This window comes from Mizuhopecten yessoensis, unplaced genomic scaffold (genome assembly GCF_002113885.1).
Source record: "Mizuhopecten yessoensis strain PY_sf001 unplaced genomic scaffold, ASM211388v2 scaffold7283, whole genome shotgun sequence".
Classification (NCBI taxonomy): Eukaryota; Metazoa; Mollusca; class Bivalvia; order Pectinida; family Pectinidae; genus Mizuhopecten; species Mizuhopecten yessoensis.
This window is the reverse complement of record NW_018406970.1, coordinates 905022-929843: the sequence shown is the minus strand read 5'-3', so window position 1 is coordinate 929843 and position 24822 is coordinate 905022. Positions and strand designations below refer to the sequence as shown.

The 24822-nt window shown below is 35.9% G+C and overlaps 3 protein-coding genes across 4 annotated transcripts in view; all 3 read left to right on the top strand.

Annotated features, from left to right (window-relative positions):
- The first annotated feature begins 202 nt into the window (after positions 1-202).
- On the top strand, positions 203-11425 carry LOC110453397 (polyadenylate-binding protein 2-B-like). The gene is made up of 8 exons (XM_021502326.1): positions 203-285; positions 404-551; positions 2597-2720; positions 3485-3546; positions 6167-6273; positions 7341-7428; positions 8572-8714; positions 10512-11425. The coding sequence occupies exons 2-8, from the start codon at positions 417-419 to the stop codon at positions 10546-10548; spliced, it is 696 nt and encodes a 231-aa protein (XP_021358001.1). The 5' UTR covers positions 203-285; positions 404-416; the 3' UTR covers positions 10549-11425.
- Positions 11426-16644: 5219 nt separating this feature from the next.
- On the top strand, positions 16645-22340 carry LOC110453400 (short-chain dehydrogenase/reductase family 9C member 7-like). The gene is made up of 4 exons (XM_021502328.1): positions 16645-17031; positions 17483-17744; positions 20088-20251; positions 22082-22340. Exons 1-4 carry the CDS (start codon positions 16698-16700, stop codon positions 22288-22290), a joined length of 969 nt encoding a protein of 322 aa, XP_021358003.1. The 5' UTR covers positions 16645-16697; the 3' UTR covers positions 22291-22340.
- A 1726-nt stretch (positions 22341-24066) lies between these two features.
- The window catches only part of LOC110453378, a 9797-nt gene continuing 9041 nt past the window's right edge, over positions 24067-24822 (top strand). Inside the window, exon 1 of one of the 2 annotated variants that reach the window (XM_021502294.1) lies at positions 24067-24197. The gene's annotated coding sequence lies outside the window, so the exon portion shown is untranslated. The remainder of the gene's footprint in view (positions 24198-24822) is intronic. The other variant, XM_021502295.1, reaches the window with a different exon arrangement.

Below are 24822 nucleotides of genomic sequence, written 5' to 3'. Positions count from 1 at the left end.
CCCCGCCTTCTGTATCTCTCTCTCTTATAATTTCAATGTATAAATTAAGGCATTTAAAAATGAAATAGTGCATAAATGTAATTGTAAATATATGCTTGCTTGGCAATACAATATGTTTAAACTACAACTATCAGAATCTCGATTTAAGTAATTTCTACGTCTGGTTGTTATGGGGTAGATAAGGCTCACACAAGGGAAGTAACTCTTGTATACTTAACAAATACGTCTGAACTCTTCAATTTCATTCGGCAAAAAAAGACACCGGCCGGCGTAAGGGAGTGAGAGGTAGATTTTGTGTTTTTAATCCGTCATCATCATGGTAATATAAAAACCAGTATGAATATTTTCATTGTAATTCTTGATTTGCGAATACATGTGCACAATTTCAAATGTGTATTTTCAGATTATATATTGTAATGGCCGACAAAGAAACCGATTTTCAAGACGACTCGGTCACGGATTTCGATCCGGACGCACAACAATTTGAAGGAGGGGACGGCGATCATGACGCTACGGCAACAAACACGGACGAGACGGCCGTGGAAGATCCGGTATGGTTGCCCTTAATTTGTCTATAAAAGAGTCCTTCGTCATTAAGACATTATTCGTTTAAACACACAATTAACTGTTGACATGTGGAACCTCTGAACCAACTACCACAAATACTCGTTCTTTCCAAGAACTGTCCCAGATTAAAACAACCTCCGACCAGACCTGGTCTCGTCTGTTACTTTCAAAGTAGAAGCACTGGGTCGGTCGCCGGTCGTTTCAACCAAATCAAAACACTCAATATAACCACCTTTTCATTGGCGTCCGGTCATTGTTTTTTTATTGTCATGTCAATAATTAAACAACACAAACAAACATTTTTAACTGCCTAATGTTGAGATTGATTTAGACGAACAAGGCAACATTTAAATTACAAAAAATAAACAAGGCTTGGATCACATGCATTTGTTTCTGTCAATAAAAATAGTCCTGACCAAAAACAAATACACCCTATTTTGTCACGACTATGTTTATTGACATAAACAAATGCATTTGGTATACATAACTGTTACTGGCCTTGTCTTTTAACACTAGAGGTGTAACAATTCACCGATGCATCTCTGAATCATATCATTTTTCAATTGCCGATGCATCGTGGCATTCGCCGATAGTATCACGATACTTTTAAATTATATATGGCCATACCGCTCTTTTAGACCAGTAAACAGTCCTGTATTGCGACCAGTTATCGGCAATATTTCTGACATTTTCAGAAATATTTAGAAAAGAACTTGTGGCAATAAACTTGTTAACTTTCGTGTAATAATTCCAGAATGTATCACTCATTTTACCATCACAAATTGTAATTCAAGGCTATATTACACGAAAAAATGTAGGTCTCTCCAACAATTTGAACTGATAAGTACAGCAATTTAGAAAATATATCGGTGTATTTCATGGTAATTTTAGTATTCTGAGATGGAAAATGCTGTTCTTGTGTAAACTTGTGCTTCAATATTCAATTTTGGATGTTCAAATGTGCCAAAATGACAAATGGAAAGTCGCGAAGTTTGTGTGTATTGCAAAGAGTCAAGGTCGTGTGATACTATTGACCGGCAGGAACACATAATTATGATTTGAACCGGCAATGATGCCAATTACTGTTTAAAAAGGTAATTATTTAGGAACTCAAAACAACCAAAAAACATCACCCCTCGGGGAAGTTCGAATTATTCTGACGTTTTATCGACTAAAATATCAGTTTGAAGTGCGCTCCGGGCGGGGGTCGCATATTTCCCGCATATTATAGAGGGCCGGAGTTCTGACGTTAATCGACGACAAACCGATATGAAAAAAGTCAATAAAACGTCAGAATAATTCGGACTACCCTCGGGGGCTAAAATTGTTGCTTTATTGTATATCATTGGACTGGAAGACTTCTTAAAGAGCAAAGTATTGTATTCAAGAGATGATGTTCAACACATGTTAGACTAAAGAACTACTTGGTAGTCATGTTTCCAACTTCTAGCTGATCTTGAATACAATAGCTGTTTAAGTGTTGTGTAATTTTTGCAGAAAGTAGATGATGAAATGCTCTAATAAAGATGATTTTCATAATTTAAGCATTTTTTTGCCCAAATTGTGCATTTATTACATTTATTATGTCTAGAAACAAAATATCAATGGCAGTATTATTTAGGGAATTGCCCTACTCTGTGACGTTTAAATTGGTACCTAACAATTATACTGGGTGTGTGAGTTTAAATGACTACAGATGTACATTAGCTAGAAAAAATGGATATTTGTGACATTGTGATGTGGAGATTTCTCTGTCACACCCTCAAGGTAGGGGAAGATTCTATTAATCTTTTCTCTAGCAAAGGGAGAACACCTATGAAATGTTAGAGAAATAATACATGTGCTTCAGAACATCCATCAAAAATTATCTCATCACATTGGGTAAAAACACCACGACATTGTTAGGGTAAAGTTATCATTTTCAGTTGTCAAATGACTAAAGTTTTGCATCTGATTCCCTGGATTTCCTGACTAAGTATGTTATATAACAATGGCGTTTGGCTAACTTACTGCTATCTTCATATTCCAGGAGTTAGAAGCTATCAAGGCTCGTGTAAAAGAAATGGAGGAAGAGGCTGAGAAACTGAAAGAAATGCAAAATGAGGTGGAGAAACAAATGAACATTACCTCCCCGACAACAGCACCTACTGCTGGTATGCTTAACCTGCAATATAAAACCAAATGAGACAACATGTAAACATTTTGACAAAAATTCTTTATTTCTTTCATGCATATTATATGCGAGTTTAATTTTATTGACCCTGGATGTAAGAAGCGCAATTTTTCTTTGGTCCTAGCTACCCAAATTACATAGGCCATCAAAAACCAAGAAGCATAACACTGATTCTGGGACTAATAGAAAGGGCAAAGACCATTAGTCATTAACCCATATCAGCAATACAAATATGCAAAATCTTTTTTATATTAAAAGGTTAGAGAGAGCCAATTGCTACACTTTCAGGACTTTAAAGTTTGGGAAGGTTACTAGGTTGGTCATAATAGTTTTTATGTGACGAAAAAAAAACATGATAGTTTAATCAACTCTAAGCGGTACATAGAACCGGTCAACAGAATTGATGCGTCCATTTTTGTTTCACCACCTTGACACGGTCACATATGCACTTTAAATAACCCCTATTTATAAATGTCAGTAAAACACTTTCATGGAAAATCCTGGAATTTGAGAGCAGTGGGCCATTTCAGTTTTGAGGGGTCAAAAGCCCCATGGCCCCTCCAGGATAATCCTTGCACTTCACAAATTTTGATTTCTTAATGGGGACAGTATTTTGTAGTTTATACATTTGATTTAACATACAAATAAATTTCCATAGAAAATATTGATAAAAAATACATGTTAGCTGTGTGAATTGATTGCATACAACTTGATGTTGATTGAATATTCCTCATTTCTCCACAGCTGGATTCCCCACAGTCGAAGAAAAACTTGATGCTGATAACAGATCTGTTTATGTCGGAAATGTAAGCTACAACATATTAAAATTAATGCCAATGAAATTGGGTCAAAAGAGTCTTAATAATGCAAAAAGAGCTTATCTAGTACCAGATCTTGAATATGTGTGTTTAAGCTTTGTGTCGAAATGGTTCAAGAGATGATGTTTAACACATGTTAGACTAAAGAGCTACTTGGTAGCCATGATTTCAAAACTTTAGCTGATCTTGAACCAGCATTATTTGTATACCCCAGCTTCGGATAAAGTCGAGGGTGTATAGTATTTGCAGTAGTCAAACAACACTCACAGTATCTCTTTCTTCCTGGTCTGACCTTAATAGCCATTAGAAATGCTTTGTTTAAATTGATATTGATAACAGAATATTTATCTAAGAAATTTAAGAACAATAGCATTAACATAAAATTATATGCATTCCAAGCTACCTATATTTTTCTGGCATGTTATTATACCTGAACTACATTATAATTTTTTGCCATATAATTCTTGCTGATGAAGAAATCATAGAGTTGTGTCCCTTGGCAAGGACTTGTCTTGTGAATAATGAATTTTATATGCCTGATTAAACATGGATATTCGTACAAATCTACATATTTACTGTATAGATAATAAGTATATTGTCTGACAAAGCTTATGACTCTAAATTTCTATTGTAATAAGTAAAAACAAGCTTGACAACTGGTATACATCTGATGGGTACGGTACGGTTCAGGAAATGATGTTTACACATGTTAGACTAAAGAGCTGTGTTACAGCTATGATTTCAACTTTTAGCTGATCTTGAACCAAAATCAAATGTAGATGAAAAATAGTTAAATATTTCTAGAAACAAAATATCAATGGCGGTATTATTTAGGGAATTGCCCTGCTGTGTAACGTTTGAATAAGGTGTGGGAGTTTAAATTAAATGATGACGCATGAGCTAGAAAAATGGATATTTGTGACTGTGTGATTGTGATATGAATCTTAAATCGCACAAAGCATCCATGAAGAAGTGGGTTACTGATATTATTTCTGAAGTAGAAAACTAAACAGTTATCGGCAGATAATTGTATATTGTGGCTACATGTCGCAAAAAAAATGGTTATGTCATAATTCGAGCCAAAGTCATTTGGGGGGGAAAATGCATCATAATCAGTGTATAGAAATATATATCAGATCGAGGCATAATGTAAAGGAATTTAAATAAATTTTATGGTCCTGTGCAGAAAAGCTTGAATCATGAACTTGTTAATTGGCATCTATGTATCACAAGTTGACAAAATATATCCTTGGCTTAGTTTGGTTTGAGAGATGATGTTTGTACATGTTAGACTAAAGAGTTTAATAATACGATGATTTCAAGTTTGAGCTGATCTTAAACCAGAATTATAAGGTTCTGTTTGTTTTACAATAGAATTGTTGTTGTCACAGTTGATAAAAATTCAGTTATTTTCTATAAAAAAAAAATCTAAGGTAAAAGTGACATCCTCTAGGAGAAAACCGTAGTATAAAATTATCCTACCTGGTAGTTTTATATTTGTTTCACGTTATTCATTCTTATTGACTAAATATGACCATATTGATCTAATGACTTAATTTGGTTTGAGAGATGATGTTTACACATGTTAGACTAAAGAGTTTAATACCATGATTTCAAGTTAGAGCTGATCTTGAACCAAAAACTAGAGTAAAATCCTGGGAGAGCTGCTATTTATACTTTAAAACTTAAATTGGTAATAGACATGTAACTGTTAATGAAAAATACAGATCATAATGTAGCAATAATGATCTTATCAGACAGTATGTCATTGAATATTGCTCTCAAGAAATATTTTCTATTCTAATTCTGAAAATTTTAAAACTGTTGCTTTATTGTATATCATTGGACTGGAAGACTTCTTAAAGAGCAAAGTATTGTATTCAAGAGATGATGTTCAACACATGTTAGACTAAAGAACTACTCGGTAGTAATGTTTCCAACTTCTACCTGATCTTGAATACAATAGCTGTTTAAGTGTTGTGTAATTTTTGCAGAAAGTAACAAAAATTTCATATGATGATGAAATGCTCTAATAAAGATGATTTTCATATTTTAAGCATTTTTTGCCCCAATTGTGCATTTATTACAGAGCAAAATTGCCTAAATTTGCAATATGTGAAAATTTCATTGCCAAAGCATAGTTTCTTCATTATCTAAGAGCTAGACTGTTCCAGATAGGGAACACATGTATATGGGGAGATAACTAACATTTGTGTATATTTGACCCAAGCCAATAAGTAAAAACAAGCTTGACTGGTATACATCTGATGAGTACGGTTCAGGAAATGATGTTTACACATGTTAGACTAAAGAGCTGTGTTACAGCTATGATTTCAACTTTTAGCTGATCTTGAACCAAAATCAAATGTAGATGAAAACTATTTGAGTATTTCTAAAAACAAAATATCAATGGCAGTATTATTTAGGGAATTGCCCTACTCTGTGATGTTTGAATTGGTACCTAACAATTATACTGGGTGTGCGAGTTTTAATGTTAACCTTGCTGTATCTACATTAATGTTTTACCCGTTTTATAATCATATGAAGACTAGTGCCACATAAGGACCTTGGCGATGCTATTTCACACGTCATTCTGTGTGTGTTTTAGGTAGATTACGGAGCTACGGCTGAAGAACTTGAACAACACTTCCATGGCTGTGGATCGGTGAATAGAGTGACAATACTGTGTGATAAATTCACTGGACATCCTAAAGGGTAAGAACCACCCTACCCCCATGATTATGAACTATTTGTCAGGGGGGAAAAACATTGCAATGACCAGAATATTAGTTTGGATTACCAGAAGGGAGATCCACTGGTTTTGATTGTCAGAAATCTATAAAGTGGGGTTCAAAATTAACACATATCTACTAATAAAATGAGTGTAAATTTTGAAAAAATATGGTAGTTAAATTATGTTTCAATTTGTACTTTTTTGAAAGTTGAATTTTTTGTCTCTGAAAAATATTGATATTAAACAAGACATCGTCCAAAAAATATCCTTATAGTCATATATGCTTCTTTGACTGTTAGTGTTTCACTCTGTCCGTTCTCGGTTTCTCTTGTTAAGATGAACAGAAAGTTTTACAAGCAAGTTTCTGATTTTAGGAAGCAAAATTCTTTATTGGCTAAAAAAAATAGTTTTCACAGTTATTCAGATCAGTTTCTCAGAACTAATGTTATATTGCAGTCCCAGCTAACACTAATATAACAACAATCTGTAGGTTGAAAGCACACCAATTACATACCCTGTCTCCTGCATACATACATGCAAGCACGCATACACTACACACATGGAGGCACGTCCTTAAATGACCTTAGCTGCTAATAGGACGATAAACAAAATTAAACCAAACCATAGGTTGGAAGAAATTGGATCAATAATCATGATTTACAATTTTGCAATGAGAATTTAAAAGCGTCATAATAATTGGTTTGTGGATTGCTGGCATGCAGTGATACAAAATTTGTGGAAAGAAATAACTTTGACCACAAGGATCTAATATTTAGAAAGCTCAAACAACTGCCTCTGAAGAACTATATTATATAAAATCTTAATTTGCCGGTGGCTTGTTGACATGAAATTCTTCTAGTTGAAAAGAAAGGAGATATTAAAAAGTTGAGCCTCATAGGACCTCTTGGCGTTTCTGTAATAAGAAATAATTACTTCATAATTAAATGTTATATATATGTATGCAGAAAAAATATTGGTCAGAAATCTGATGTAAAGAAGAGGGAGTGTGTGATTCCTGAAATATATATATGCTTTTTTTTTTTTCCAGCTTTGCCTTTGTAGAATTCGCTGATAAAGACTCAGTTGCCACAGCACAAGCCCTGGACGATTCACTGTTTAGAGGGAGACAAATTAAGGTAAACATTCTTGTTGTGATTTGTGAAATGTGACATTTTTTAGTCCTGGAAATAATGGTTCTTTCTAAAAATGACAGCTTTTCTAAAATATGTAGTGGAGCTGTGAACAATACATTTGATTTATCACCTCAACCTCAAAATTCCAAGGGTTACGTTCACTTCTGTTCATGACATCGCTGAAATATGTCATCACAAAATTGAAGGCACATGTCCCTAGCTATTTGATTGGTCTCGAGTAAAAAAAAAAAAAACAGGCCGATACCTGTATTTTGGAAGATTACAGAGGAGTGACACCAGACCTCAAAGCCAGTCAACTTTACCGTCATACTGCCATGAAATTATTTCGATGTGAACCAGAGGATAAAACTAGTCTTGTGTCGCCCACAAGGAGGCACCACTGATCATGAGGCTTCAATTTTGCCGCACTATGACAGGGTGAAGATAACATACGTGAGCATAAACTCTGAAACTTTGAGGATGATAGCACCCTATCCAGGTTGGATAATGTAATTATTAAGAACATACCATCCCGGTAGATATGCTGTTCTTGCAGGAGGTGCAAACTTGTTTCTCTACACTTCCTCATCTGTGTGAGTGTGCTGGATGAGTATTAATATAAGGATCCCTGTACCACTGCCTAAAACTGAAACAAAGTATCGAGGGGAAAACATTCTCGCATAACAATATAGCTTTGTTAAATCATTTCTGAAAAGAAAACAGTATTGTGCAGTACTTTTATGAGAAATAATAAAAAGGAAACTAACAATATATTAATCAACAACAGGGATTCGAACACTGAATTTCGGAGTGTTGTAAATATGGCTCTGACCAATTGAGCTGTTAGGTCAACGGAAGTGTCCTGGCCCAACTGTGCTACAGCTAGTAAATCCCAATGGTAGTTAAGGGGAGATTACTGTTTATAGGAAAACCAACCATGCAGTGGGACAGGGATCCTGTGTTCTGTTTTGTTTGCCGGGGAACTCTTCATCAACAGCAACTTTTTTCCATAGGGAGGGGGCGTCTCTTCTCTGTTGCACCCCAGACACTGTAGCACCCATCCCATATTTTATATCCACATGCATTATTTCCATGAAAATTAACACCATGTCAGTACATTGAAATAAATACCATGTCATTATTTAGGTGACGGCCAAAAGAACAAACCGCCCTGGCATCACTTCGACAAACCGACCTCCCCGTGGCCGAGGGTATCGACGAGGAGGTGGTGCATACAGACAGTCGCCATACGCAGGCTACTCACCACGACCAAGAGGGGGTAGATACAGGTATGTATACATTTCAGCAAGCCTGAAATATAGTCTTCTATTGATGAAACGATTAACAAGCAATTTGTTCAAGAGGTCTGATGTACAAAATGTTTAGTATTTTGAAGCCATATTTTGGGGGGGTGGTAGCAATGCAGTTGATGTTCATCAAGCTTCTCTCATCACGGTTCACTGCCATTGCTTGAATGATTTCATTTTTAAAAACCATTTATCATCAAACTGTTTACAAAGGTCAGTTACAAAACAAACTTGATTGAGATTGTTATTCGAGGTTCAAAGCTCAAAGCTCAAAGCTACCATTACTGTTTATGTAAATTCATCAGCCAATACCTTGACATCACTCTAGTGACCCATTTCATAACAGGTTTGAAAAAATATATAATATCAAGTATTAGACGACCTCTGACTTTTTCTTAATTCAGGATGCCCAAGTCAAGGTCAAATTACTATTTATAGAAAAGTGGTAAACATTGAAACTGATTTGCATAGGCATGAGGAGCATTCATGTCTTACAGGTATTTTCTAGTTTAGCTCTACTGTCTCACAGCGATGGGTTGTCTGTCGCATTTTCGAGTTTTCCTTTAAACTTTTTAGCCAAGTTACCAAATCTAAGCCCAAGCATCATAATTTTTTTGCAGCTTAATGGGGTGAAGGTTTCTAGAGTGTTAGAATTAATCGCCAACACCAGCTACATGTAATGAGGTCGTGGGTCAAATTTGTTTAAAGATTCAAACAGCTTCTACAGAACCATCAGGCCTAGTTGTTCTGTAGCTTGCAAGAGTGAAGGCTAGACTCATCATTATACTGAACAACTTTTGAACCACTTTCAATGTCACAGCCCTCAGCTATATATATATATCAATTAAAATTGTCAGTTTACCAAAATGTTTTTTTAAAGAATAATTGGTAACTGGCAACTGCGTTTTAAAATTTGAGCAGTACAGATTTTCAAAGTTTGCGGAAGAGGATATAGCTACAATGACCTTCCTGTATCATTGCGTTGAAATCTTATATAGACTTTGTTATAGAAAATTTGCAAATTATAATAATGCATTTTATTTCAGAATCAAGATGGATTCCAATGAAATATATTATTGTCTTGCTAGTTAATTAAGTGTTTCCAAGGCTTGCAAATAACTATTAACTACCTGTTTAAAGTGTATTTTTCATTAATTTGGAAATCCTTTATTTAATTATTTTGTTTTGCCCAGAAAGGAAAATTGCCGTACTGTTGTCCTTTCAACCTGTATTGAAAACCTTCAAAGTTGGTTTTCATTCTGCTTTTCTCTAGAATTAACTGTAGGGAAGGGGTGAGAAGATTGGAAATAATAGGCCAACCAAGTTGGATCCCCACCACCCACGATATATCAATACCAGTGTCGCCCACCTCCCCCATGATAAACAATGGAACAGCTCTTAAAAATAGGATTGAATTTCAGATTTGCTATTAAGAGCACCGAAACAAGTGAAAAAATCATAATGTCCTTATCAGGAATAGTCCAAGTGTTGGTAGTGTTCCAACAAACAGCATAGTTTTCAGTCGCTGATCAGAAAAATCGTGGAACAGAAAGTGTCTTGTCAAAACTAAGCTTATAAAAGGCAATGGTTTGCCTCTGTATGATAGTGCCTGGGGAAAACACAATACAGTATTTTGATGCGATTTCTCATCAATTTAAAATATCTCCAAACATTGATTTTCTAGAAATTATGGTGTTATGTTTCTTTTACCGACTTCAAGCATTTGTGTTTAATATTTGTCTATTATAATCTCACTTTCTATTTTATTTTATGTTTCAGTCGGTACAGACGGGCCTCATACTATTCTCCTTACTGATGCACGTTTAGCCGTTAATGTTTCTGGCAGCAAGGAAAAAGAAAGGCTTAAAATTTGGATCAGAAATTAAAAGAAATGTTTGATGGAAATGTGCAATATTGATAAATATGAATTAGATAAAAGATGATCAGAAATTAATGATTTTTTTTGCTGCCAAAAAAATAAATTTTAAGAAATCCATAACAAGTAGCTTTAAGGATATATCTTAAAATAAATGTTTGGGTCGTGGAAAATTAAATAAAAACGAAATTTGGTTGAGGCATATTCTTAGAAAAGTCGAACACATTTGATGGCTTATCAAAGTTTGTTCCTAGTCCTTCATAGCCAGTAGAATCTCGGGACCAATGGATTTGGTCTCCTGTATGAAAACGAGTGTGAAAGAAAAAGAGCAGTTTCAAATGGCAACAAATCAAATTTAAACTTGTCTTATAAAATTCCTGTAGAGTTAACATTTAGTAAAGTTACTCATAAAAATCGACCGTCATCAAATATGTTTTCATTCAGATTTTATGAAATATTTAAATTTTGAAATCATCAATATATTCTAACTTCATAAATTTTATTAACAATGCTTTTAATGATATAAGTTGGAATTGTATAGTCCATATATATATAATATTAAAACATTTTTTTTATGGAATTTGGAAAAAGTGGTTTCCCAATATTTTAATATTATTTTATTTAAAACAAACCGATTTTAATTTGACAAAAGATTTGTAGGACTATTTTGCAGATTCTGTCAACTAATGCAGGATTTAGCTTTTTTTTCAGATTGCAGAGTCCTGACGTGTTCGGGTGTCTGTGCAGGTTCTTCACTGTCTTCAATTTAAGGTTACTTTGGGGGAAACAAAATCAAAACAAAAAAGAAAGAAAGAAAAAAAATAGAGACAGAAAAAAAGGCTACAATAGTTTAAAAAAAAAAAATTAAAAAAAGGAGGGAACATTTTGAGAGCAAAAAAAAAAGCAAAAAAAAAAGTTTGTCTGATAAATTAAAGGGAGATTGAAAAAAAGAAGAAAAGAAAGAAAGGAAATGAAAAATTGTCTTGTGAAAAAAATGTACACAATGGAGTTGTAAATAAAATATGATAAGAAAGATTTTGTATTGCGTTTTTTTTGTATGTCCGTCAACATTTTGTATTGGGATCATCTGCCAGTCTGTTTTTATGTCTGTCCATCTACACTTTGGTTTCTGCAAAGTTACTTACCAAAAACATCATTCAATTTGGATGAAACTTGGGCCGCTTTCGTTCATCCCGATCCAAACGGTTGAACTGGTTGGACCGCAGTTGTTCGTTCATGAATTAAGGTCGGACCTTGTAATCGGATACTGCTTTCAGACGAGCCTTGATATAGCCTTGCAAGGCCTGCACAAACTTCTGCAGGTCCGTCAGGATTTATCCCAAAATACATTGCATTTAAAAAACAGATGAACCAACTGTTCCGCATGTACAAAGGCTATGGCTAACTTTAAAGATGAACAGCATTATTCTTCTGATTAGGAGATGGTTTCTGCTCATCAGTAGCTGTAATATTTAAAAGTATAATCGGATTCTGATTAAACTTGGTGACTGTTTACCTGTACACTAGGGTAGCATTGTACAGTAGCGTACGGTGGCCAGGGGTTACGCTCTGTACTTCTGGAATATGTCAAAACAAAATTGAAGGCACGCAGCTAGCAATTTGATTGGTCTCGTGTAGAAAAAAAAAGACCAATCGCTAGGGCAATTGGTTTCCTCAGATATATTACAATGTACAAGATGGTGTACAGAGATGCGACACCCAACTACAAAGCCAGTCAATTTTACCGTTACACGACCGAGCAATTCTTTTAATGTACATCAAAGTATCAAACTCGTCTCATCAACAAGGTGACGCACACTGAGCCTTCGATTTTGTCATGACAAATTCCAGGGGCATAGAGTGCGTTAGTGAGCCTAACCCCTTGAATATCGAGGATGGGGGTAAAGTAGCAATGGTTGTATACATTTTGAAGGACAGCAGGTTGCACAATTACAAATTACAGTTGAAGGAGGAGAACATTTAGATTTTTTAGCCTGTGTGGAAATTGTAATGAACGAAATTCAATCTTGCATGTGATTTTTAGCTCACCTGGCACGAAGTGCCAAGTGAGCTTATGCCGTGGTGCGGTGTCCGTCGTCCGGCGTCAATATTTTACTTTAAACGACTTCTTAATAACCAAAAGGCCTAGGGTGATGATAATTGGCTAGAAGCAAACTGGGATGAAGGGCTACCAAGTTTGTTCAAATAAATGGCCTTCATCTATTTTCAAGGTCACAGGGGTCACATATGTTAGAAACTTTAAACAACTTCTTCCAAATAACCAAAATGCCAAGGGTGATGATATTTGGCCAGTAGCTAGCTAAGAGATGAAGGGCTACAAAGTTTGTTCAAATGAATGACCTTCACCCATATTCAAGGTCACAGGGGTCACATATGTTAGAAACTTTAAACAACTTCTTCCAAATAACCAAAATGCCAAGGGTGATGATATTTGGCCAGTAGCTAGCTAAGAGATGAAGGGCTACAAAGTTTGTTCAAATGAATGACCTTCACCCATATTCAAGGTCACAGGGGTCAAATATGTTAGAATCTTTTAACAACTTCTTCTGAATAACCAAAATGCCCAGGGTGTTGCTATTTGGCCAGTAGCTAGCTGAGATGAAGGGCTACAAAGTTTGTTCAAATGAATGACCTTCACCAATATTCAAGGTCACAGGGGTCAAATATGTTTAAAACTTAAAACAACTTCTGAATAACCAAAATGCTCTGGGTGATGATATTTAGTCAGTAGCATACTAGGATCAAGGGCTACCAAGTTTGTTTAAATGTATGACCTTGAATCATATTCAAGGTTACAAGGAGCAAATATGTTTAAAATATTTCAACAACTTGTTCTGAATAACCAAAAGGCTCAGGATGTTGATATTTAGTTAGTAGCATATGCTGGGATCAAGGACTACTATGTTTGTTAAAGTGAATGACTTTGACATATATTCAAGGTCACAGCGGTCAAATTTGTTTAAAATCTTGAAACAACCTCTTATGAATAACCATGGGTCCCAGGATGTTTATACTTTGGAAGTTGCATTCTGAGATGAAAGGCTATACAATGTGTTCAACATAATGACTTTGTTCGACTTTCAATCACAGGGGTGAAATGTTTTAAAAAAAAATAACGGTCTTCTGAACGAATTTTAATCATAAATACTGATATTTTGCCTGTAGCTTTATTTTAGATCACTTTTAAGGTTACAAGTTTGAGTTTTATACCAGGTGAGCGATGCAGGCCCATTTGGCCACTTGTTCAAATTTATTTTATTGGAATGCATGATCAGTGTGATAACTTTGAGGGTAACAACACCAATGCCAATGTATTACTTAATGGCAAATGACATCAAGTCATTATCCAATGTAATTTATACTTTCATTCTTGGACTTCAATGAAATAAAAAAAAAAAAAACGGATTATTTTAATATAAGCATGTTATTCTATGTACTTAATTAATATGTGCTTTATAACTTAAAAATATCATCGTTGATATTAAGGAAGCAGATGGTACTTATACGGGTAGCGCTATTTTATCACATTTTTCTTTCACTTCTTAACCGTTATGTTCACGTTCAACTCGATCATTGTCAAAATTGGTTACACTTGTCATATACAAACCGTGACCATATGAATGTCAAATAAATAGGCTTTACATATGTCTATTTTCATTCCGATAGCTCTAAAAGCACATGTTTTACAAAGCCGGCCGTGTGCCACAAACGTCAAACCTGAAACGAAATGACGTTAAAAGTGTGTAACACTGTTGTGCGTCAACATCTGACGTTAAGCGTTCATGAGGTGGCACTATAGATGATGCCGTATGGTATGGCCCCACTACAAACAGAACACAATACATCTCCAGCACACACGATGATGAGGGAGAAAAATAATCTTTCCTCACGATAAAAGTAAGACAGAAAAATCTTAACTCTCGGGGTAAGGTGTTTTAATGTATGGCCCTCGCCATAGCCTCGCACTAGACCATTCAAGAATATTCCCCTTGCGTTGAGATCTTCTATCTTACCTTAAAGGATAGGAAATCTACTCATATCTTCCCTAGCAAAAAACGTGAATAAAACTATTTTGCAAGGGAGAGAAATTAAAGTAAAAATCGCATAACTGGGATTTCTGCTGAGATGAGAGACGTTTTACAGTAACTTAGATCGTTAAAGACTTAACTACTCTCCAGGATTTGACATGAGCTATGTCTTTTTATGAAGCGATTACCCTTCCGGAATCTCTCCATTTTTGTTCGGGTTAATATTGTCTTTTCTATTAGTTTAATTGCGTCACCCAAATTCTTGTTTTCCTGTCGTTTTCCCACATCTTGCCCGTCGATATGTGTGGGTGTCCCTGTTTAGATATAGTGGGATACCCCGTATGATGTGGACCGATTGGAATTGGTAGTTGATGATTACTTTCTTATGTTTAGTGTCTGCTATTCGATGATATTATGAAAGATTAAAACCGTTCTATGGTCTCCTTAATATATGTGTCTCGTCACTACATTGATCATGAAGTCACGCCTAGCTTACCAGAAGCCTACTAGTTATTAAGTCTGATTTCCGGGTCTTGTATACTTTATTCCGGGAATCATTCGCCCAGTCAAATGTTCGTCCTTCAATGGTAAACACTCTTTACATATAATTACCATCATTACCGTCATCGCCAACATTTCCCGGTATACAGTTCATATATTCTCCTGTCTTACAGTTTGACAATCTTATTTTGCTTGCTGAACAATGCTTTCTATTTCTCACATAATAATAAAAGGATAGTGTCATTTTTCAGATCTGTCACAGGAAAATTGAATCATTTGATGTATATATACCGTGTACTACGATCTTCCGCCGAAAGTTTCCTGGTATACAGTTAGTACAAAGAATTAACCGTCGTTGGTGTATTATATATATTTATTATACATTTCTTCTTCTTTTACACAATATAAAAGTAGAAAATAGAAATGATTTTCAAAATTACCTCTTTCAAGAAACTGTTTACCAGGTAAATAGTCATTAAAGCTATTTACCCGGGATGAGCTATTTAACCTGCATTCAAATTTTCGGCTTCGTTCATTGCGTTTGTCATGTTCCTTCGGAACATCTCTACTTCCATCTCATAAAATACGATAAAGTCCGTAAGCGTTTTCGAGACCCAGACGAAACAGACGTAATTCGTTTGCAAAACAACCGGTCGTGAATAATTTTGTTGCTGGTATAATAAAACAGCTATTTTATGGGTATTTCGGGAAATAGCCTCGAGAAATAGTTAATGTCTCGGGAGACAATACAAGTGCTATTTCCCTCACACCCATACAATAACTGTATACTATATGTTGGAATAGAATATATTTCGCAAAATAGATATTTTTGCCGTATTACAGTTCGTGTTTCTTTAGGTTTAATTAATCAAAACACTGTTAACCTGTTTTATCTATATCATGTATTTTACATTCCATCTACAAGTTCCGCTAAGAGCATAGCGTTCATAGGGCTATGAACGCAATTGGATCAGCGTTTTGTCGAAGCTTTTTCCGCATCGAATAACATGAGAAAATCGCTAGAAGCAATCATTTTGATGACGTTATAAACACTTCAATGTAGGAAATAGAAGGCAACTGCAAAAGTATCTGTATCTAAGTCAAAAAGAAGTAAAAATTAAGAATATCAATATTATGATTGAAAGGCACTTTTTCAATGTTCATATGCTGGTGTAAATTTGAAAAAATGCCGTTCAATCCCTACTAGAGTAAAAGAGTTGGTGGGGTGTGTTTACCACAATAGTAAATTAATGCTATATCTGGAACGCGTCCATTTTATGGGAATCTTCTAAATCTACAATACTACCGAGACGCATCATGTTCTTTGTATATATATTTGTTACAAGACGAGGTCCGCATATGTTTATATTTCAGGATACGCGTTTGTTATAACAATGCGGAATGATTAGATGAACTCTTCGTTTCAGTAGAATTTGATCTGTCTATCAGGCGATATCGGGCCATAGTGCACCGGTAAATGACGATAAGCTTAAATAGGTCATCTATATATACAGGGATAGACAAGTATATCGGAACACCATGTTCGGTACTATACTGGTAACACTAACATGTTTCGCCATTTGTCTAGTTCTGTACGTTTTTAACACGTACCGACGGAACCTAAGAATACCGGAATGGAACCAACACTACGTGCTGGTCACGGGATGTGACTCGGGGTTTGGACGCCTTTTAGCCAAACAGCTGGACAAGGCTGGGGTGCATGTTTTTGCCGGATGCCTTAACAAGAAAGCCGAACTAGGACTCAAACAGAAATGCTCCAAAAGATTAAAACCTGTGTCTCTAGATGTGACGAGTGGAAAGTCGATTGCGGAAGCAGTGGAGTATATCACAAATACCATCCCTCAAGGTCAAGGTTAGATGAGTATATGGCAAGGTCAATAAAGGAATACAGAGATATACTAAAAAGATGTAATTAACATATGTAAACAAAGCAAGCTAATACCATACAAAAAATAAATAATAATCTGTTGTTATACTGGTGGTCAAGATCAATGTTCAAGCAAACCCACAGCCAAACATGAATGTATTCGACTTCATGTATTTGCCTGTAAAATACTTATGTTTTTTTGCAGTAGCTGGACTATGGTTGGTGCAGCACACCTTTATCTAATATACACCGATAATTTCAGCACGGCATTCCGCCCGGTCACGTTATACTGACAACGTGTGAACCAGTTGTGGGCCCGTTGTCAATATAATGTGACCGGGCGGAATGGTCGAGTGAGCAATCACAATCATCCGATTATGCATCAAAATATTTTTGGGGGAAATACTAACATGCCATAGGGCATTGCTGTTTACAGGACTCGGAGGCGTTGTGAACAATGCAGGGATATTTCCTATATCGGCCCCGCTTGAGTGGCTCACCAAAGAGGATTACGACCGGACCTTTGCCGTCAACCTTCACGGTGTCATCAGCGTCACCACGGCGTGTCTTCCTCTGCTCCGTGCAGGGTCCGGTAGGGTGGTCACCTTGTCCAGTGATGCTGCTTTATTTGCCTGGCCAGGGGGCTGCGCATACAACATAAGCAAGTGGGGTGTTGAAGCATTCACAGACACATTCAGGTGAGAAGTAGTAGATGCGTTAGTTTCGTATTTGACGCTGATATGGTTCATCAGCCGTTTGTTGGCTGAAGGTTGTTTTCGGACAACTGTTACCGGACTTCTTTGAAATTCAAGGGCTGTGCTATCGTCTATTTGCAATTCCATTACAATTAAAAGTTCCTGTAAAAGTTTTACCTTAAGAGTTTGAGCTCGTTTTAGCATTAAACTGCAATGAGGTGCCATTCATAGGCAATATACATGCCCACTGCATTACAGGAAAATGACATGAACCGCGATAGCGGTTTATGTTTTATTTTCCTGTAATGCAATGCAATTGTTGAATCTTGAGCTGGCAAAGAACCTCGGAGTAGACATTCGTGGTATTCGAGCCGTGTGATGCTGAAAGCGGCATTTCAGACGAAGCGGGGGGAGATAGATCTACGGGACACGAGGTTGAGGTTCTACAAATGGCGGACAGCGAGTAACTGAGTGCTTCCTATTGTGTCCACGACACTGACCGGTTATATGGTCGAAGAGATGACTCGTTTCTGTGGTCACACAGAATTGATATTTTAATGAAATTTTAACTTTTTTTACCATGGATTCTTGTGTCTACAATACCACCTCTCGTCCAAAAATCCCAAACGAGAGTCAAACGTTACATCTGCATTGTTTATTTACTTTTGGGTCACGTTCATATTACTACCTACTTTCGGTTCATATTATTATGACCGAAGCGTTATTTGCTTGGTTTACATAGTGGCATTGCAGCGCAAAGGAAAATATAGGGCTATGAACGCAATTGGATCAGCGTCATTTTGAAGCTCCCATTTCGCCTCGATTAATTTTGGTGACGTAAGGCTGTCCTACAAATCTCGTTTACGATGACGACATAGACATTTCAAAATCAAAAATATAAGTAATATCTTTGTTAAGGTCAATAATAACTAAAAAAATAGAATGTAATATAAGGATCGAACGGCCTTTTTTCAATGTTTAGCCCGGTATGAACGCGAACCGGTTACATACATATTTTTCATGAAAATTCATGGAATATGTATCTAATCGATTTGCATTCAAACCAGTGTGAAATAGAAAAAGAACACCGTTAAATCCTTGTATAAAGTCGGAAGCTCCGTAGACGCCACCTTACGGATGTTACAAGTAGACTTGACGCGCGGCAGCATGCCATTTTAATACACCTGCTGGTGTCGTACCTTTGTAACATTCAAAGGACATGTATGAGCCTACGAATTGTTCAGATTTCGCACATGAAAGAAAACAAATAGCTTACCGCTTTCTTTCGATTGATTTTGTCATGGCATTTTAGATGGGGCTGATTTTTCAGTGGACAACGCTGTCCTATTACGTTTGCTTTGGTCAGAATCCCTAAGAACCATATTCTACAAACACCAAAAGACACCTAGATCTATATATATATTGTGAAAACACCAGAGGATATATAAATCTTTACATATAGTGAAATTACCATACGACATACAGATCTATACATATTATTAAAACACCAGAACACACTTATATCTAAATATATTGTGAAATCACCAGAAGATACCTAGATCTGTACGTATTGTGAAATCACTAGAAGACACCTATATATGTACATATTGTAAATTCACCAGAAGACACCTAGATCTGTACATATTGTGAATTCACCAGAAGACACCTAGATCTATACATATTGTGAATTCACCAGAAGACACCTAGAGCTATACATATTGTGAATTCACCAGAAGACCCCTAGATCTGTACATATTGTGAAATCGCTAGAAGACACCTATATATGTACATATTGTAAATTCACCAGAAGACAACTAGATCTGTACATATTGTGAATTCACCAGAACACACCTAGATCTATACATATTGTGAATTCACCAGAAGACTCCTAGATCTGTACATATTGTGAAATCGCTAGAAGACACCTATATATGTACATATTGTAAAATCACCAGAAGACACATATATCTATACATATTGTGAAATCACCAAAAGACACCTATATATGTACATATTGTAAAATCACCAGAAGACACATATATCTATACACATTGTGAATTCACCAGAACACACTTATATCTAAATATATTGTGAAATCACCAGAAGACACCTAGATCTGTACGTATTGTGAAGTCACTAGAAGACACCTATATATGTACATATTGTAAATTCACCAGAAGACACCTAGATCTGTACATATTGTGAATTCACCAGAACACACCTAGATCTATACATATTGTGAATTCACCAGAAGACACCTAGATCTGTACATATTGTGAAATCACAAGAAGACACTTATATCAATACATATTGTGAAATACATGTTTCTATGTTTTACTTTTACAGACGAGAGTTCTATAATACTGACATGTCAGCCCATCTGGTACAACCCGGGGCCTTCCAGACATCAATCGTTGTACCTCAGATCATGGCGAAACAGTTTCGAGACCGGTTTGTCAGCCTCCCTGAATACATCAGCAAGCACTACGGAAGTACATTTTTCAATCACTGTAAGTTTGTTTTACCCTTTATCTTTTTTCAAAGAGCGAGGAACTATGATATGAGTATTCAATAAAAATTCGGTAGCGAAACCAAAAAAGGACTATCATATACGAGCTTGCAAATTTGAATAACATACCTATTGGAGTTTTGATATATATTATCAGAAGAAAAACAACAACCAAACACAGAAATTTTAATAGGGGGTTCATCAGTTTTAACATATAAATAGTGAATGATATTTTTATTATGTTTTAAAAATGAATGTTTCCAATTTTCAACTAAATTGTTGTCAAAAACATTTTATGAACATGCTGTAACTAATTTTATTATATAATATAAGGCTTCTGCAGTGCAATAAAGGGGTGCAATAAAATTGATATTGAACGTGTGCAATAAAGATGCAAATGAGCGCGCGACACCGTGGGAACTAGGTCGTATTCCTACGCACTACTACTACTACTATAGTATAGGCCTACTACAACATGGCTGACGTAAACATTGGGGATTCTGTTCGAATTACAACAACTACAACAAAAAGCTCACCTGGAAGTCATGAGACTTGGTTCAAGCGCCAACCCGTTGGTATCAACAACCTAAAATCCATGATGCAACGTGCCATAAAGGGAGCAGGAATCCAAACTGACAAACACTTGTCAAATCACAGTGCGAGGAAATATCTTGTCCAGAAATTGAACGATAATAACATCCCCGCTAACCATATAATGCAAATTTCTGGTCACCGAAACATTTCTTCTATTAATAATTATTCACACATCAACACGAATCAACACAAAGAAATCTCCAAAATACTGCACGGAAATCCAACAGCACCTGAGACCGGATGCAACACAACATCACTGACACAACAATCAATGGCGTGTAACCAGTCAACTTCCTCTGTTGTCAGGGTCCAGGGCGGTTTCCAAAGTATCTTTTCAGGTGCTGTCACAGGAGGAAACATACAAGTTCATGTTTACCAAGGACCTCCTCTGAAAAAACGCGCCCGTGTTATAGAAAGTGACAGTGATTCTCAGTAGGCCTAATATCCAACACATGTGTTTTCGGTTTCCGACGACCTTCACAGTGCGCGCGCTCTTACACTGTTCATGACGTCACCGATGAAAAAAAACAGTTTTTTTCCGAAGCGAAAAAAAAGAAGTCATATTTTGTAAACTTTTATTATTTCAATTGTTATTACAATTAAAATGATCGTTAAAAATAAAACTGTTGGCCATTTATTATTCTGATAAAATTCTGCGGACTACTTTTGTTAGCGGAACATGCTCTCAAATTAGTATATGTGATGCGTCCTTTCTCGTCGTCATTGCATATAGAGACGTTAGTATTGAAACCACTATGTAGGTAGGTTTCTCGAATTATATAATAAATAGAATCTAACACTCGTGTTCATGTTATATTGAATTTATTGAACTCGTATATTAATTTCATATGAAATTAATATACTCGTTCAATAAATTCAATATAACATGAACACTCGTGCTAGATTCTCTATACCTTTTGCTATTACATAGATTAATATCATAATGTACGTATCGGAGAAATTGGTCAGTTTCCTATGCAGACGATGGGCTTAGAAATACTCAACACTGTTAATTTCATTTTATTCCCCTGAAATTTATAGTAACTAAAACCGTCCTTAGTGTGCAATTTTTTGCCCTTTCAATTCGATCTGAAACCAGCGGGAGACAAAATCTGCAAATTAACCATTTAAGTAAATCAGGGTTAACAAAATAACCTTCATACTAATTCCTACCTTTTGATATAAAAAAAACCCAGTGAGCAACATCTAATTAATGGTGTTAATCCTTTATTTGTAGGGAGACAGAACATACTGAACTTGCCAGACATCCAAGACACGGACTTGTCGAAGGTCACGGATGCCATAACGCATGCGCTGTTTGCCATGTATCCGCACGCACGGTACCGAGTCGGAAACGATTGCCGATTTATGTGGTGGCCCCTGTCCATGGCCCCAGTATGGTTCTCGGATTGGCTGTATAGCTTGCCACGTACTGATTTGAAATAAATATTAAACTTTTTGTAATTGTATGTTTTATTCCCAATTAAAAAAGAAACTCAAAGTAAGATTTTGGATGATTTGTCCTATCTGTAAAATTCACCTGGAGGTAATAAATGTTTGGTGACTGATGAAGAATGAAGAAACGGGCATTAGGTCTAGAATGTATTCACACCCATATACAACCCCTCGTATGGTAGTTACTGTATAGCAGGATATGTCCGCGTGGATGATATTTTTTGCGATTTTGCAGGTCAATATTGTGATCGCGAAAATATGATCCGCAGAATAATATAACAAGCGTAAAATTAAGCCGCGATAACTAATATCGTCATGAAATACCGAGTATGCGTTTAGCTCAAAAGTAAAAACAAACAATTTAAAAATAGGTCATTTCACGGATGTTATAGTTTTGTTGATGATTTGTTTAACAAACACAGTTACTTTTTTTGCTCAATATGCTGTAATAAAGCCTGTTTATTTGACTATTTGACACTTTATGTGCAGATGTTCCATCTTCAAACGTTTAGATCGCATAATTGTAATCTGAACCCTCAATTGCAGACGTGGGAGAGGACCTAGTAAGTTAATAGAACTTGCGTCAAATGCCTTTGACTATTCAGTGTCAATCAAATATGCTAGAATGAGAATGAATGAATGCGATTATTCGATATATAGCTTACCGGGAAATTTTCGCCCAGTCAAACTTTCGCCCTTCGCTCGTGAAACCAATTTTTGCCTGGTGTTAATTTTGCCATTCACATTCAATTACTATGTTTATTATGATGATTAAGTTTATTCGCTGCAGTGATAAATTCGTCGTCATTTCGGAGGGCGAAAAAGGCGAAAAGGGCGAAAAATAAATTGCGGCGAAAACTTCCCGGTAAACAGTATACAGTATATTTATATCTTTGCTAATGACACACCACTTAATAAATGTTCCTGCTCATTGATACCACTAATAAGTTGATTTACACCAATCTTCTAAGTATTACCACCACCAGGTCAGATATGTTCATGCATTCATTCTATAATAAAAATGTTTAAATTCCATGTGCCTCAGAAGAAAAGAAGGAACGCCAGGTATATACATTTTTAAAAGGAAAACATACATGGCGGAAATTATTATTAAACGCAATAAAGATGAAAAAAGTAAACAGCAAAAAAGATGTTCTGAGTGTTGAAATGGAATGGAAACAGGCTACAATTCGAACTCGATGATTATACTTGTGTACTTCCTGTCTACCCAACTGAGCTGCCTGGTCAAAGGTCGAATTCTGGTTCAATCACGCTATAATGTCACTCGTGACGTCTCGGCAGATTCCGTACCTACATCATGAAGGGTACCGGAATCGGCCGATGTTAGCCGAATGGCTATACTGTATCAAAATGGAAATCAAGAGGAGGTTGCTGAATGTACGAAAACCTACAACGGAATTCTCCAATGTTATGAATGAGGTGGGACAATGATTCTTTAAGTTTGTGCATTGATAACATTGTTCATTTAATCCATTCACCACTGTAGACGATAATGGACTCATCCAGATCAAAGCACGGAAGAGTTTACTAAAGTTACATTGGGGTGCAAGGGTAAACAATCGAGCTGGTGCTTTGTTTACCCTTCTATCAAGCTTTCCTTGTTTTCAATGTCAACATCGTGATGCACTCCTTGACACGTGATTGAGTTCAGAAATGTTTTCTTTCTTAAACAATACATTTATCTCAGTTACGAAAGCTTCCTTCTTATAACGTCCGTGTTCCCGCTCCTTTATTCATATTTCGATTAAAGTGTTTTATCTTACGTTAAAGGAACTGATAATATTAGGTTTTTATAAGGAAGAAGGTCTTCTGTCAAGGAAACATATCACAAACATTGTGGAATACAACACTCTAGGACTTGTGGTCCTCTCTCAATAGTAAGTATGCCTAATATTATGTTTCATTGTTCATTACGTTTCTATAAATTAACATAGCTTTTTTATCATTAATATCAAAATATCTTTTATAGTTTAGTTTTTTCAACTAATCAACACATATATTGCCCAAATACATGATTCTTCCACGTGTAATAGACAATTTTACTAACCTCGACGACCCTATCAAAACTTTTACTGAAACACTCACTTCAATTGCCCAAAAGACAATTCCAAAATCCGCTCCAAAACCTACGAAGTTCCTTTTATCTGAAGAATCTTTTGAAACACGCAGTAATCGGGCAGCTGCTCTAAGACGCTACTTCAATTGCCCAACTGCTTCAAACTACAGTGAATTTAAAATTTGGCGGGCAAAGGCTCGGCGATCAATTAAAATTGACAAAAGAAACAGCTGGAGAGAATATGTATCCAAGATATCATCAAACACGTCCTCCAAAAAAGTATGGGATATGATTCGGAAAATAAGTGGGAAAAAGAAAAAGGCAACATCCTCCCACCTCATTAATAAAAACAAAATTTTCTCGTCTATAACTGAAATTGCTGATGCATTTGCAAAAAACATAGCTAAAAACTCATCCCCTCTAAACCACTCCCAAAAATTCCAGTC

Coding starts and splice junctions, on each gene's coding strand:
- LOC110453397 (XM_021502326.1), top strand. CDS start 417: ATGGCCGACAAAGAAACCGATTTTCAAGACGACTCGGTCACGGATTTC. Junction 2,721..3,484: donor GACAACAGCACCTACTGCTG/GTATGCTTAACC, acceptor ATTTCTCCACAG/CTGGATTCCCCACAGTCGAA. Junction 8,715..10,511: donor CCAAGAGGGGGTAGATACAG/GTATGTATACAT, acceptor TTTATGTTTCAG/TCGGTACAGACGGGCCTCAT.
- LOC110453400 (XM_021502328.1), top strand. CDS start 16,698: ATGTTCGGTACTATACTGGTAACACTAACATGTTTCGCCATTTGTCTA. Junction 17,032..17,482: donor TACCATCCCTCAAGGTCAAG/GTTAGATGAGTA, acceptor TGCTGTTTACAG/GACTCGGAGGCGTTGTGAAC. Junction 17,745..20,087: donor GCATTCACAGACACATTCAG/GTGAGAAGTAGT, acceptor TTACTTTTACAG/ACGAGAGTTCTATAATACTG.